General features: G+C 38.9%; 1 protein-coding gene across 4 annotated transcripts in view; it reads right to left on the bottom strand.

Annotated features, from left to right (window-relative positions):
* Positions 1 to 13112, bottom strand: part of KCNT2 (potassium sodium-activated channel subfamily T member 2) — a 289822-nt gene that overhangs the window by 42400 nt on the left and 234310 nt on the right. For all 4 annotated transcript variants that reach the window (XM_075067853.1, XM_075067855.1, XM_075067854.1 and 1 more), the window contains 2 exons: positions 11917 to 12028; positions 783 to 884 (listed from right to left, as the gene is read on the bottom strand). In XM_075067853.1, coding sequence (XP_074923954.1) covers positions 783 to 884; positions 11917 to 12028 — 214 coding nt within the window. The remainder of the gene's footprint in view (positions 1 to 782; positions 885 to 11916; positions 12029 to 13112) is intronic.

Here is a 13112-nt window from a genome sequence, read left to right as displayed (position 1 = left end):
GCATTATCCAGATGGGTGCATGCGTATAGTATGCATTATTAATGTCCCTTATACTTTGGCAGTGAAGAGCTTCAGGTGCAAAGTTCCAGTGTGATGAGCAGGAACAATTTGCATATTGCATTATGATCACTGTTGGGTTAGTGAGTGAACAGACACTAACAGCCAAACTATGTGACCTCTTGGCTCTGTCTTGGCATTCCCTGCTGTAGCTCTGTCATGGAGGTTGGTGAAACTCTCTTTTTTCATTTTCTTTTTTTTTCTTTATTTTTTTATTTTTAATTGGATTGTTTTTATTGGATTGGAACATTTCTGAGTGTTTGTAAATGAGCCTTTAGTTTTTCCTCTCCTGATGAGTTTTCTGGTGCACTCCATATTCAGGGGCAGCCAGAACTTGGCTCTGTATGGCCCCAGATCTGCAACTGGTTCTGTGTGGTGGATTCCTGGACATTCATATTACACCACTATATGAAGCCCTAGTTGCAGAATCATCTGTCTAATCTTATGAGGGTTACATGCTTAAAACAATGTCTTTAAAATGTTAATATTTTACTAATAATCAACAATATAACTATAATACTATAAAGAAAAAGCTTTTCCTTACACTACTTTAAAAGTAACTTTGTTTTTTTTCATATATTAAAGATAAAGCAATAATAACCCAATACATATCAACCAGCATACAACAAAACATTACAAAGTGGCTCATGTAACAACTAAATATAAATCTATGCAGTGATAAAGCATTTGTGTTACAGAACAGTAGGTGTTGTCATGTACAGTACCTGGTACAGCAGGGTGTCCAACATACTAATGCTGAAAACCCTTCCAGCAGCAAAAGGCAGTCGAAACATAAATGCCAGATTAGAACCCTTCTCCCGTTCTTTCTGTTCAAAGATTAAAAATAAAGAAATTAAAATAATTTCAGAGGTTCCTCTTTTCTTTTAAAAAACACAGTATAATAATGTCACAGCGGTGCTTCCTTGGAACAAACTGCAGCAACCAAAATACAATTTACTTTCTCTGGGTAGTCATTCATTTGCATTTACAGATAGAAACAAAAACGTAGCAAATTACAGGTGTCAGGATCAATTATTAAAGGCCTGATTGTTAGATTTCTTGCCCGGCTCTCAACCTGCTAGAGGAGTTCCCCACACCTGCGTGAAGTCTCATGAGTCCATGCTAGCAAATCTGCTTGTCTGATTAGACCCTGTGAGTGATTCAGTCTTTGGGAGAGAGGGAAGGTTGGGGGCTGCTCATACTGGGCCAGATCCAAAGCTCACTGAAGTCAATTGGAGTCTCTCTGTTGCCATCAATGGGTTTTAGATCAGGCCTACTGTATCTAGTGAGGAGGCACCAAACCCTATTGGAAGTTCACTTCTCTGATGTCTGAGGCTTGTACAGGGAACCACTAAGGAGAAAGTAAGAACAGAGGGTTCTCTTGCAGGGGTTGGGAGGTTGCTGAACAGGGAAAGAAGAGGTGGAAGCTAGATGGGGCCAGAGGCTGTTGTTTTGATACCTTTGGGGAAGGGAAATAGAGACAGAAAAAGTACAGAAACATTACAGTGATGTCTCTCTTCCCTCCCTCCTTCCTCTTCCTTTCAGATAAATTACATTAGGTCCTACTGCTGCTTGTTCCCCTAGCTATCAGAGGAGAGAGCTAACAGGTTTGAGGCATTTTCAAGAAATCAGTGATAAATGAAATGCAGGCTTTTAATCCTAGAGATGTCATGAACAGTGGGTCAGTGTGGTAAAGATACTCTGCAAACTCCTAAGTTAAAGAGTCATATTTGCATACAGAATTGCACTCTGTTGGAACCAATGTATCATTTATACGTACTCATGTTGACTTTCATTGGATTGTCACACCTGCTGTTTTTCATTGTTTGACATTTTCGTTGTGAATAAATATTGATTTGTATGAACACTGTCAAAAAAAGTCACAAAGTAGGAAAATTCTTTCCAGTTTAAAATATCTAGTAAAATCACTTAAGATATGACATCAGTGGAATTTCTTTTAAAAACTAGGCTCCTTTTGAGCTAAAGCAGACTGACAACATTATTAAAATTAAACATTTGTTATTTCTCTTTTTAAAATGAAGAAAATATAGGGTTTTATGGCAAACTTACTATCTTTATTCAATTTGGTTATTAAGCAATGAAGAGTGACAACATAGATAAAATCCCCACTTCCAAATACAATTTATAATCCACTGTTTCCCTAAAATTATAGCATTGCTAACATGTTTCTGTGGTACTAATATATCAGAAAGTGCCAGCTGACTAGTGTTCATCTGCTATATGAATAATGAAACATCGGTGTCACTGTAACTCTTTCTGTCCACCAAGATTTGAGGCAAACAGATAATTTATTGATTGCTCTAGTGATCACTCATGCATTTTTTGATTATCCAGTTACACTAACCAATAAATTATTGGTTGCCAGAGCTTGCAATTCTTTCACATGCAAAACTCACATTAACTTCTACAGGAGTTCTGTCACCGGTCCACATGCAGAGAATTGTGTATAGTAGAGGCAAAATGCTTCTTTTGCCCATCGTGTGAAGAAGTGCCAAACTACACAAACTCTGTGGAGATGTGCACATCTCCTGTTGTGACATGTCGCTGGGAAGCAGTGTTAACAGTTGCTCTACTTCTTCTCTACCTCCTTGTGTGCATAAAGGGAAAGAATGAGCATGTTGGAGGGGTGTGGGGAGATAAAGGGTATAATGGAAAATTGCTGTCTCCGCAGCTACAGCTGTCAATATTTCATTTTTTATAGTGGCTATTCCAAACAACCTAGAGTAGGCTTTAGAGTAGGCTAGGTGAGGCTCCTCTGTCTTCAACTACTGCTGCTGGTCTTGGCTTCCACTCCAATTGTTCAGTGTTTTCCACAGTATATGTACTTGCAAAGGCATCCCTGAACTGGTCCCCATTCCACTGTCAGAATTGTCTGTTGTGTCCATGCTAGCTCCCTAGAGACCTCCGCAGCTAATCAAGTCACTTGAGCATTTCCCCCACTATCAAACCCCCTCTGCCCCCACAATAAAAAATCTTGTTCCTCTCATTAAGGTTCAGTAGCTCCCATCTCCGCTAACCCCACATGATCAGGGCCAACAATTCATCCATTAATGACAGAGTTATTAGGCTCTATACACAGTATGCACATTCAAGTACTTCCATAAGGAAATTAGTCAAAGGGAAATGAACATGTAGATAAAACTCTGCACCCTCCTGCTCCCCTGGTCTTTATGTGTACTTGGCCAGAACATTAAGCCTTAAAATAATAGATTTGGCCTTATGGGGAAGTGTTATATAATGGATGAAAACATAAAGGATTTATATAAACTATTCTAAAACTCCACTTATTCTAATAGAGAATATCCTTTCTACATGTGTTTTAACCATCACATGAAGATTTTTCTATTAAAATCTAAAACACGATTCAAAAAATCTCTGAGAGACTTCTTTTCATAGAAAGTGGCAAATGCCTTTGAGCAAAGAAAGTATTGGTACTAAAATATATTACATAGCCTAGTATTCATTCCTGTTTTTAAAGAGCATAATTATTAGAAACACAGCAGCTATGAAAACCATTTAAAGTACACAGGGAGATTAGTGCCTAGGTATAAATGTCTTTTAAGGTAGAATTAGCAGAGGTACTTGGTAGTGGGGTATATGCCTCATTCTGGTGCTGAAAGAATTAATATGGATCTGAGAGGCCAATTATGCTACCTGATTGCACCTGGAGGGTAGGCCAGGATTAATTAAAGATAAAACCCAGCTGGGGAAAGGAGCAGGTGACTCTAAAGAAGGGAAGTACAACTTAGAAGGTGATTGCAGAGAGAAAGTCTGCAGTTACTTTCTGTGATAAGTAAGTGGGGAAGACTGGTGGGGTCAAGAAGCATCCCTATAGAGAATGTTAGCCCTGGAATTTTTTTCTAAGTAACAAAGTCTGTTAGGAGATTTGGAGTGACATAAAAAAGTCACTGGGGTGGAGTAACTTCTGGAAGTGAGCCCTTGTAATGGGACTGGATTTGGTCTTCTAGGGAGAGACCCTTGGGAGATATTCAATAGAAAAACAGAAAGGAATAGGCAAAAATGGATTTATATTTGTACCTGTAATTTGGGAATTTGTTGGGAGAATTCTGGAGAGGAGTCCTGGCCATGAGAAATGGGTAAATTTAGAGACTATGAGAGAATTCTGCTGATTGTGTGGTAGGAGGAAGTCCAGGGAGGTGGAAGCAATGAGTCTAGGATCCCTGGACTAAAATCCAGGCTCATCTGTCTTCAACTACTGCAAGGGGGTCTGGTTTCCCCTACTAGCTACTGGAGAAGATGGTGTAAAGCCCCTGAGAAGGGGATAAGGAGTGCTGATAGCCTCTGAGAGAAAAATATGAGGATCAGGGGGCCCAGAGTTGTGATCAAAAACTTTTTTGTAAAGACATTGGACTTTGTTACTCCAAAAGAGATGGGACAAAAGCATGACCTCACAGGAGCACTCAGTTGCAAGAAGAGAATTCACTGTAGAACAAGATCAACCATCAACAGGGGCATTAGAGAGAAAATAAGCCTGCTAAACTATACCGAGCCATGAGGACTCCATTTTTCTACACACTTAGCGTTGGCCAAGTGTTCTCAGCATTCAGGCCACCTCTGAGCACTTTTTGAAATACCAGTCATATACTTAGTTACTAATGAATAACAGGCTTGAACCAAAAACACATTATCTTGAGTACTTCCAGATTTCTTGGAAGTTTGTGGTTCAGGTTTACTTCTAATATTTTATCTTTTTTGATATATTAATTTGTGACTTGAGTCTCAGGATAAAAAAAGAATTAGAACTAAATAGAGTGTGTGAGCTGAAAATTCCAACACTGAAAAAAAGACAGTGACACAATCTCACATACAAAAACTACTTTTGATGTGGCTTGGGTTTTGGCCAGCATTGGAAGCATTTACTGTGTGGTCCTAATCATTACTAAAATTGCTCTCAGGAACATCTCTATCGCTCCTTCTGTGATGTATTCATGATAATCATTTATCTTCAGATACTTCACTTTTTAACACTACTAAAGCATTTTTAGTAGCTGAATGTTTCTGATTAAATATATAGGGCCTAATCCTGCAAATTTACATTAGCAGTCCTTCCGTTCACAAATCGTATCATTGAGGTAAGAATAAGGGCTACTCATGTAATTGTTTTGAGGATCAGGCCAACAGATTTGATCATGCTGCTAGATAACCATCTTTAGTATAGTGGAATAGAGTTGCAGAGATTTCATATTTATTTTGTATGAAATAAATCTTATAGGTGTGTGCTTAAAGTGTAAGATTGTTTTTCATTTACTACTTTGATATAGGTATTTAATCTTCCTGAAATTAAACTATATAAACTCAGGGCCAGCGCTTCCATTTAGGAGACCTAGGCAGCCGCCTAGGGCACCAGGATTTGGGAGGGCGGTAGACTGCTCCGGTGGACCTCCCGCAGGTGTGCCTGTGGAGGGTCCGCTGGTCCTGCAGCTCGGGTGGAGCATCCGCAGGCACACCTGCGGGAGGTCCACTGGAGCCGTGGGACCGGGGAGCCTGCCCTGCACCTAGGGGCCAAAGCCCTGGTTCCTCTCCTGTATAAACTATATAAAGCTTTTCAGAAAGGGGGAGGGATAGCTCAGTTGTTTGAGCATTGGCCTGCTAAACACAGGGTTGTGAATTCAATCCTTGAGGGGACCACTTAGGGATCTGGGGCAAAATCAGTACTTGGTCCTGCTAGTGAAGGCAGTGGGCTGGACTTGATGACTTTTCAGGGTCCCTTCCAGTTCTATGAGATAGGTATATCTCCATATTTATGCCATAAATATTACAAAGCAAATAGGCTCTAGACTCAATGACCTATCAGAAAACAAATGTAAGGAATAAAATGTGCCCTTCCATCTGCTCAGTATGATTTGTAGAGGATTCTGTTTTGGTAGCAAAAAGGTGGGATGGGAATATTTTTTGGCTGATGCTTAAATTTTGAAAAGAAGTAGGAGAGGATCTTGGTTATTCCTGCCCAGCTTATTTCAAAACAAGTGCTTGTAAATAGGGAAGGGGGATTGTAGGTATGTTTTTTTCTCTTTATTTTTAAATCCTTCATATTCCAGCTCTATTCTGCCTCTTATTACAGGCTTGCTTTTCTTTACTTTTGCTTAAAAGATTTGTGAGTAATAAAATGCTCACTCAGGCATATCTTGCCTAGGATATGCTTTATCTTCAGGCTCATGGGCTTTCCAGAGAATTCTGCTGCTGTAGAAGCCAGAGAGACATCAGAGTGCCACCAGCAGTTGCTTCATAATAAGTGTGGTGCCAAGCAGCTTTTCCAATGATATTTTTGGAAGTACTTCATGGAAAGAGGATAATATAAATATTTATGAGAAAAGCATTGTTCATCTAGGGGCATGAGAAAAGAGCCTGGGATGAGTGTGGTTTGTATAACTACAAATATTCATAGATCTGTAAGTTGTGTGTTAAAATGCAAAGTCCCTAATGGATCAAGTTCAATGTGCCTTCAGTTGTCTCCTCCACATGCATGTCTCCTGTCAGTGGCTCTGTGCTCCAAGCTAGGACGTTCTGAATCTTTGTTAGACACTCTCTTTTATAAGATGAGAAACAATTCATCACTATATTCTCTCACTCTGGAAACACATCATCACTATTTTCTTTAGGTATTTTACACTGTGAGCTAGGAAGCTTCCCTAACAGTGGGTCAAGCCCATCAGCTTTTCCTTACCCTTCAGCAATGCTTCCCTCTGAGAAAGTGAGTGTTTGTTCTTTGACATTTTACTTCTCGGTTTTTTTGTGTTCCTCCTGTGTTTATATTTGGACAAAATCCCCTCCATCTCTCTCTCATGTCATGACAATATTCTTTAAGTATGGTTTAGTATGGTGTTAAAAGAGCTGTGCTGACCATTGGGTATGTCTATACTACCCAACGGATTGGCAGGTAGTGATAGATCCATCGGGGATCGATGCATCGCGTCTCGTCTAGACGCGTTACATTGATCCCTGAATGCGCTCCCCATCAACTCCAGAACTCCACTAAGGCAAGAGGCAGAAGCGGAGTTGACGGGGGAACGGCGGCCGTCGATCCCACGCCGCGAGGACACAAAATAAGTCAATCTAAGTTGATCTAAAATATTCTCGTAGCTGAAGTTGTGTATCTTAGATCAATTTACACCCCCCTCAGTGTAGACCAGGCCATTGTGTCAATGAGTATGTCTACACTGTAGAGGGAAGGTGTAAATTCCAGTCTTGCACCAAGCTGAGATAGTTCACTAAAAACAGAGGTGCAGCTAAGGCAGTGGGAGAGACTAGCTGCCCAGAGTAATAGCCCATCCAAGATTCTAGGTATGTACTCTGGCAGCTAGCCCCTCCTGCCCTGCCATGGCTACATTGCTATTTTTAGCATGCTAGCTCTCTTAGATCTAGTGTGGGTATGTCTAAGCAAGCTGGAAATTGTAGCATCTCCAGTGCAGACTTACCCAGTGGCATAGAGAGATGTAGGGATGGATCTGGACTTCGAGGTATGTGCCCTTCCCCAGTGTAAAAATCTCCATCTGATCAGACCATTTATCCATCTAGCACAGTAACCTGATTCCAACAGTGGCAAGTACCCCATGCTTCTGAGGAAGATGAAAGAACTGGGAAGGGGGCATAGCTGTGGGGCAATACAAGAGTTTATAGGATTGACAAAATGACTGGTATATTGAGAGGAACAGTAAAGTGACCTTTCTGTTTTGACGATCTTGGTAACTGCTCATGTTGCATTTGAGACTGATCTGGAACCCAGAAAAATAGAATTCAGAAGGATTGTCTCATATTTATAATCTTTGGGGAATATATATTTGCATCTTACTGAATTCCTAATATTAAAATCAGTTTAGACTTCAACCCTTCGTAATGGAGACATAACAACCTTTAGCATGGGAAAGGTGGGAAGGGAGAAAATGGGAACATTTTATTGGATACAAATCACAGTGAAGGACAGCAACAAAGATTATAACTTGTTCTAAGATACAAAGCAATGAAGGGGAAGAGAGAAGTATTCAAAGATAAACTCTTCTACAGAGCTGAGCTTAAAATATAGGGTCAGATTCTCAGCTGATGAATATCATTTCAGCTCCATTGAAGCTAATGAATTGACACCAAAGTACAGATGCAGCTTTAACCATATTTAGATTTTTTTAAACAGCCCATTTGTCACTACTGCAAACTAACTGGCTCATATTATTTCAGATAAAATTATCTGTGTTTATAACTCAAACAGTAGTAAAAAATAAAGGCGGAAATATGTTCCATTCCAAATGGGATTTGTGGGGAAAAGCACATCATCTTTATAAAAGTCAGCTCAAACATACAGAGCTCTCCCCTGTATATTTTTAGCCCTCACAACCAATCTCTGTTTGTTTCTTATGATAAAAGAGAAGAGTGGAGTATTTTCTGGTTACTTATGATCCTATACATTTTAAAATAGTATTGGCTCTCTGATTAAAGGAAAACATGCATTGCCTATAGAGCAGTAGGTATAAAATTCTTTAGCAAATAAATTCAGTTTGTTTAATGGAAAATCACTGGAAACTAGGATGTAAACCTCAATCAAGTATCTTCTACCCCTTGTTTCAAGATTTGTCCTAGTAAGGATTCTGTAAAATGGCCGTTTTGCTTTTTCCTGTTTGAAGACAATCAGATGAGATAGGATTTGATTCCTGGCATATGGTATAAACATATTTCATCATCTGTCTTATTTTCTCCTGGCCAAAAGGCTCTTGCCTTGTGTGATGCCAACTGTGATTGTTTGGTTATTGTGGGGGTTTTTTATATCAATGAAAGTTGCAGCTGCAACAGCAGATGGAGTTCTCCTGCAAATCAGATTTCTTGCTTCTGCAGCCCATTAAGCCATGAAGTCAATTTTGCATGTGTGTATATAAGCATTAGCTGAAGGCAACTACCCAGCCTTTGAAGTCTATCTGAAAATGGGGAGCTTAGCCTGGGAATAGCAAACAACTGAGTGTTTGACTATATAAGATCACTTTCACTCAAGTTTTAATTGCATTTCATTTTGCAAAAGGGAGTTCTGAAAAGTCTAATGAACTACAGCACCACCTGTGAAATGCTCCATTGTGACTGTTAAAAGTAAAATGAATGGGAAATAGCATCAATTGTAGGCATCTTCAACCACCAAACAATAAATGTTATTTTTATGAAACGGTTTATCTACTCATGTGTTATGCTGAAAGAGTTAGGACAGGAAGTTAATTAAATTGCTGCTCAGTATCCAACCTTTAATCACAACTGTTTGCATGTACATGTAAATTAACCAAATGTTTCACCACAGTAGCCTGAATTTTCCAATACCTTTCAGCAACCTTCTTTTTCATGTGAGACAGAAAAGTCACCTGGGGGTTCAGTCCTGACTTCAGTCGAGCTAGGTTTTTATCCTCACTAAACTACTGCAGAAGTGCTTCAAATGTAAATGAAAAGTGGTAATGATTTCCTAATATGTATCTCTTTTCACCAAGCTATGTGCTGTAGTCTTGGAGTATTCCCAGAGTTTTCTATAGGTTCTAGGGCACCAAGGAACAAACCTATATGTGACTACATCCCTGAGGGATTTCCAGCTACTGACAGATACTCCATGCTCTAATATGGCAATACAGATATACCAGTAGTGCATCATTCTAGCCAATCTTGCTTTACTCTTTCAGAAACCACTGGGAAAGAGCTAATATGCAAGAATCACAGCTGCAAACCTCCTTTGTAGGTGACAGAAATGCTCTAAGGAGGCAGCATAACACAAACTGAGAGGAGATAAATTGAAGAAAACGGGGAACAAATGAATAAATAAAGCCCACTAATCAAAGAGCGATGAATAGGTAACAGGGACTCAAAGGAAAAGCTATATAGAGTGGAAAAATAAATGTAGCTAGTCTTAACAATTAAACTGTTGACATAATATGAAACTCTTTGAAATTCAAGAACCTTCCAGCATTGTGAGTACCTGCCTCGTGGCTTTCAATATATCGGAAGATATCTTTCTGGAATTTTGCATCTTGGCTCGAACACATCAGTATAACATAGGTTTTAGTATACTATATCACTTTTCAGCTGTTGAGGTTATCATTCTGTTAATAACTCATGCAGGGGCCAGTGGTCAATAACTCATGAGGGGACTCACCCAAGCATTAGTTTAGTCTCTGACCAGAAGGGACTAAAATTTATGGTCTCATTCTTGGTATGACATAACTGAGGGTGGCAGACTATCTTGAACCTCCTAATACTTAATGATCTTAGATTTTGCAGTTCCCTGTCATGCACAAGGATGTGTCTGAGTGAGTGACTGAAGTTTTGATTTGTGCAGATTGCTTGCATATAAAAACTATTTGAATCCTATTAGTTAGTTGTGTTAGTGTTGAAGGAAGCAGCAAAATTTAAGTGAATATTGCAAATATTTAAAGAAAATAAATTTTGAACTCATAAATGAAAATTCTTACAACCAGAAATTTAATTCCATGATTCTTTGTTGTATGATCATGGAATAGAAATGATACCGGGTGACCTGTCCAATCAAAACTATCACAGCATGACTAGAATATAAAATATTACGCTCTTTCGGGTGCGGACAGCACTTGGTACAATAGGGTCCTGGTCCATTACTGAGGCTCCTAGGTGCTATCACAATACAAAAGGTGATAAAATTTCTCAGAAATCTACAGATAGGAATTATTTCCAGAAATGATTTTGTGAATCTTCTTAAATAGAAAATTTGAGAATGACAAACTGATCACTGAAAACTGAACACAAAGAAGCTAAATCAGCCAAATAAATAAGTCAGTATGAGTTATTTGCTCAGCACACCGAATACTCGCCGTAGACAAAATACTTTCTACAGGACTCAGCAGATCAAATGCTGTTCTGAGCAGTCCAGAATTTCTCTGTCTAACCTCCCTGTTCCCTATGTTCACCAGATACATGCCCTAAACAAAACTGAAGATAAATATTTTAGCTTTTTCTCCAATAATATTTTTCCCCTGGGAGGCTGGTCCTGAGAAAAGGGTAAATTTTACAAAACATAAAGCAAATACAAAATACAGATACCAAGATTTTGCAACTGATTATCACATCAGTTCTTAAAGTGTGCATCAGGACCCCAAAGTGGGTTGTGACTCTGTTTTAATGAGGTCGCCAGTGCTGGCATTAGCCATGCTGGGCTTGGAACTGAGGCCAAAGCTGAAGCCCAAGCCCCAGGGCCAAACCCAGAGGGCTTCAGGTTATAGACACCTTGCCTGGGGCGGAAGCCCTTGGAATTTGTCTTTGGCTCCCTCATCTGGGGTGATGGGGCTTGGGCAATCTTAGGATTTAGTCCCCCCTCCTGGGGTCATGTAGTAATATTTGTTGTCAGAAGGGGGTTGCGGTACAATCAAGTTTGAGAAACCCTGGGTTGTCAGAATATGGAATTATAGTCTCACTAAATTGACTTGGAGAACAATATATTTTATTATAGTTATTCTAGTACATGGATGCATATTAAAGCAAGTGTATATATTTTAAGTGTTTCAAGTCACTTTAAATGTTTTCCACATTAATTGTTTAATAACCTCTTAGAATATTGGATGGTATTTTTTAAACAGGTACAGTTAATGTTTCCTCGAACAATATCAGTGTCAGCTTATAAATCAAATACTTCTAAAATTAGGTTTTACAAATTAAATGAAACTAGATAGAAATCAAATTTAAGATTAAAGTTCAGGTAGACTTCAGAAAAAGGTTTTCTGGTATGCCTATAACTACAAGGCTGTTTCGACCTGTTCTGACTAGCCTACCACAAAACCAGTAGAACAAGTTGATGTAATCTTTAACCCAGTTATAAAAAACAGGTGTCCTTACCTTTTCCAGTTTTGATAGTGCAAGAGAGTAGCAGTCTTTGGCTCTGAACTGCATGAATCTCATATTGGCTGGGTGAGTTAGCTCTGTGATTATGCTTAGACTTGAAAACAACCTATGTTTTAAGGAAATGTTACAGTTACACCTCCAATGATCATAATTCATTGTTAAAGTACAGTATAATGCAAAATTTATCTGTACCTCCATATTTATAATTAAGTGCAAGATAATTCTGGCTTTTGATACAAGAATACTCATAACTAATAGCAAGGAATGCTGCACAAAAGATTCTCCATAGACTCAGGGGAAGCAAATGTATTTTCAAAAGTGGAGCTTGCAAATATTAACAAAATAAACACTTACTGCAATTGCTAGAGCATTTCAGATGACACTTAATCTCCAATATGACACAAGGTTACATGAAAGGAGAGGAAACCCAGGAAACATTTAAAGATGACAACACCTTCATTGGAAGTCATCCAATGTAAACTACCAGTATATTAAAAATAGGGTTATATTCAATTATCCATCCATGAATTCTCTGCTTACTTGTTGTGTAAATGTCTGCAGACCATACAAACTGTCAATGTACTTATTAATGTAAAGCTGAAATTAACACTTGCTCAGAAAGCAGTGACTAAAATTGCTGAGTAAATCAGATGTGCCCATAGAATTGGACTTGAGATATATATATATATATATATATATATATATATATATACACACACATCTATCTAAAAGGCTTGTAAATTGCTATCCATTAAGTTAATGGATCAGATGCTGGATTGGAGCTGCAAAGTGTCGGGCAGCTCTAGGATAAAGGAAAAGGAGTATAGAAGGCTAGGACCCTCCTTCATGTGCTCCGCTGCCCATTCACCACCCAAGGAGTCTACAATCATTTATTTAAACCCTGACCTAGTGTTTCTCAAGCCTCTTGTCCCATTATTAGCTGAATCCTGCCTCCCCATAGTTATGGAGTAAAGAAGCTGTGTTTAGGTTGCTGTGGGTTTACCTGCTTGCCTGTTTAAGGGATCAGCATGGATTTTTTTTCCTATTGGGGCCAAATTGACTGTGGTCTAGTGGGTTTTTGCATTCCTCATAGAATCATGGAGACACAGCCTAAATAGTCATAGAACTTAGGAATTGCATTAAGTTTGTTTGTCACAACCAGAAAATAAGAGACATTTGGGATTTGGCTG

Source organism: Chelonoidis abingdonii, chromosome 7, assembly GCF_003597395.2.
Source record: "Chelonoidis abingdonii isolate Lonesome George chromosome 7, CheloAbing_2.0, whole genome shotgun sequence".
NCBI classification, from domain to species: domain Eukaryota; kingdom Metazoa; phylum Chordata; order Testudines; family Testudinidae; genus Chelonoidis; species Chelonoidis abingdonii.
Note: the sequence above shows the minus strand (reverse complement) of the source record. Positions and strands in the feature narration are given on the sequence as shown.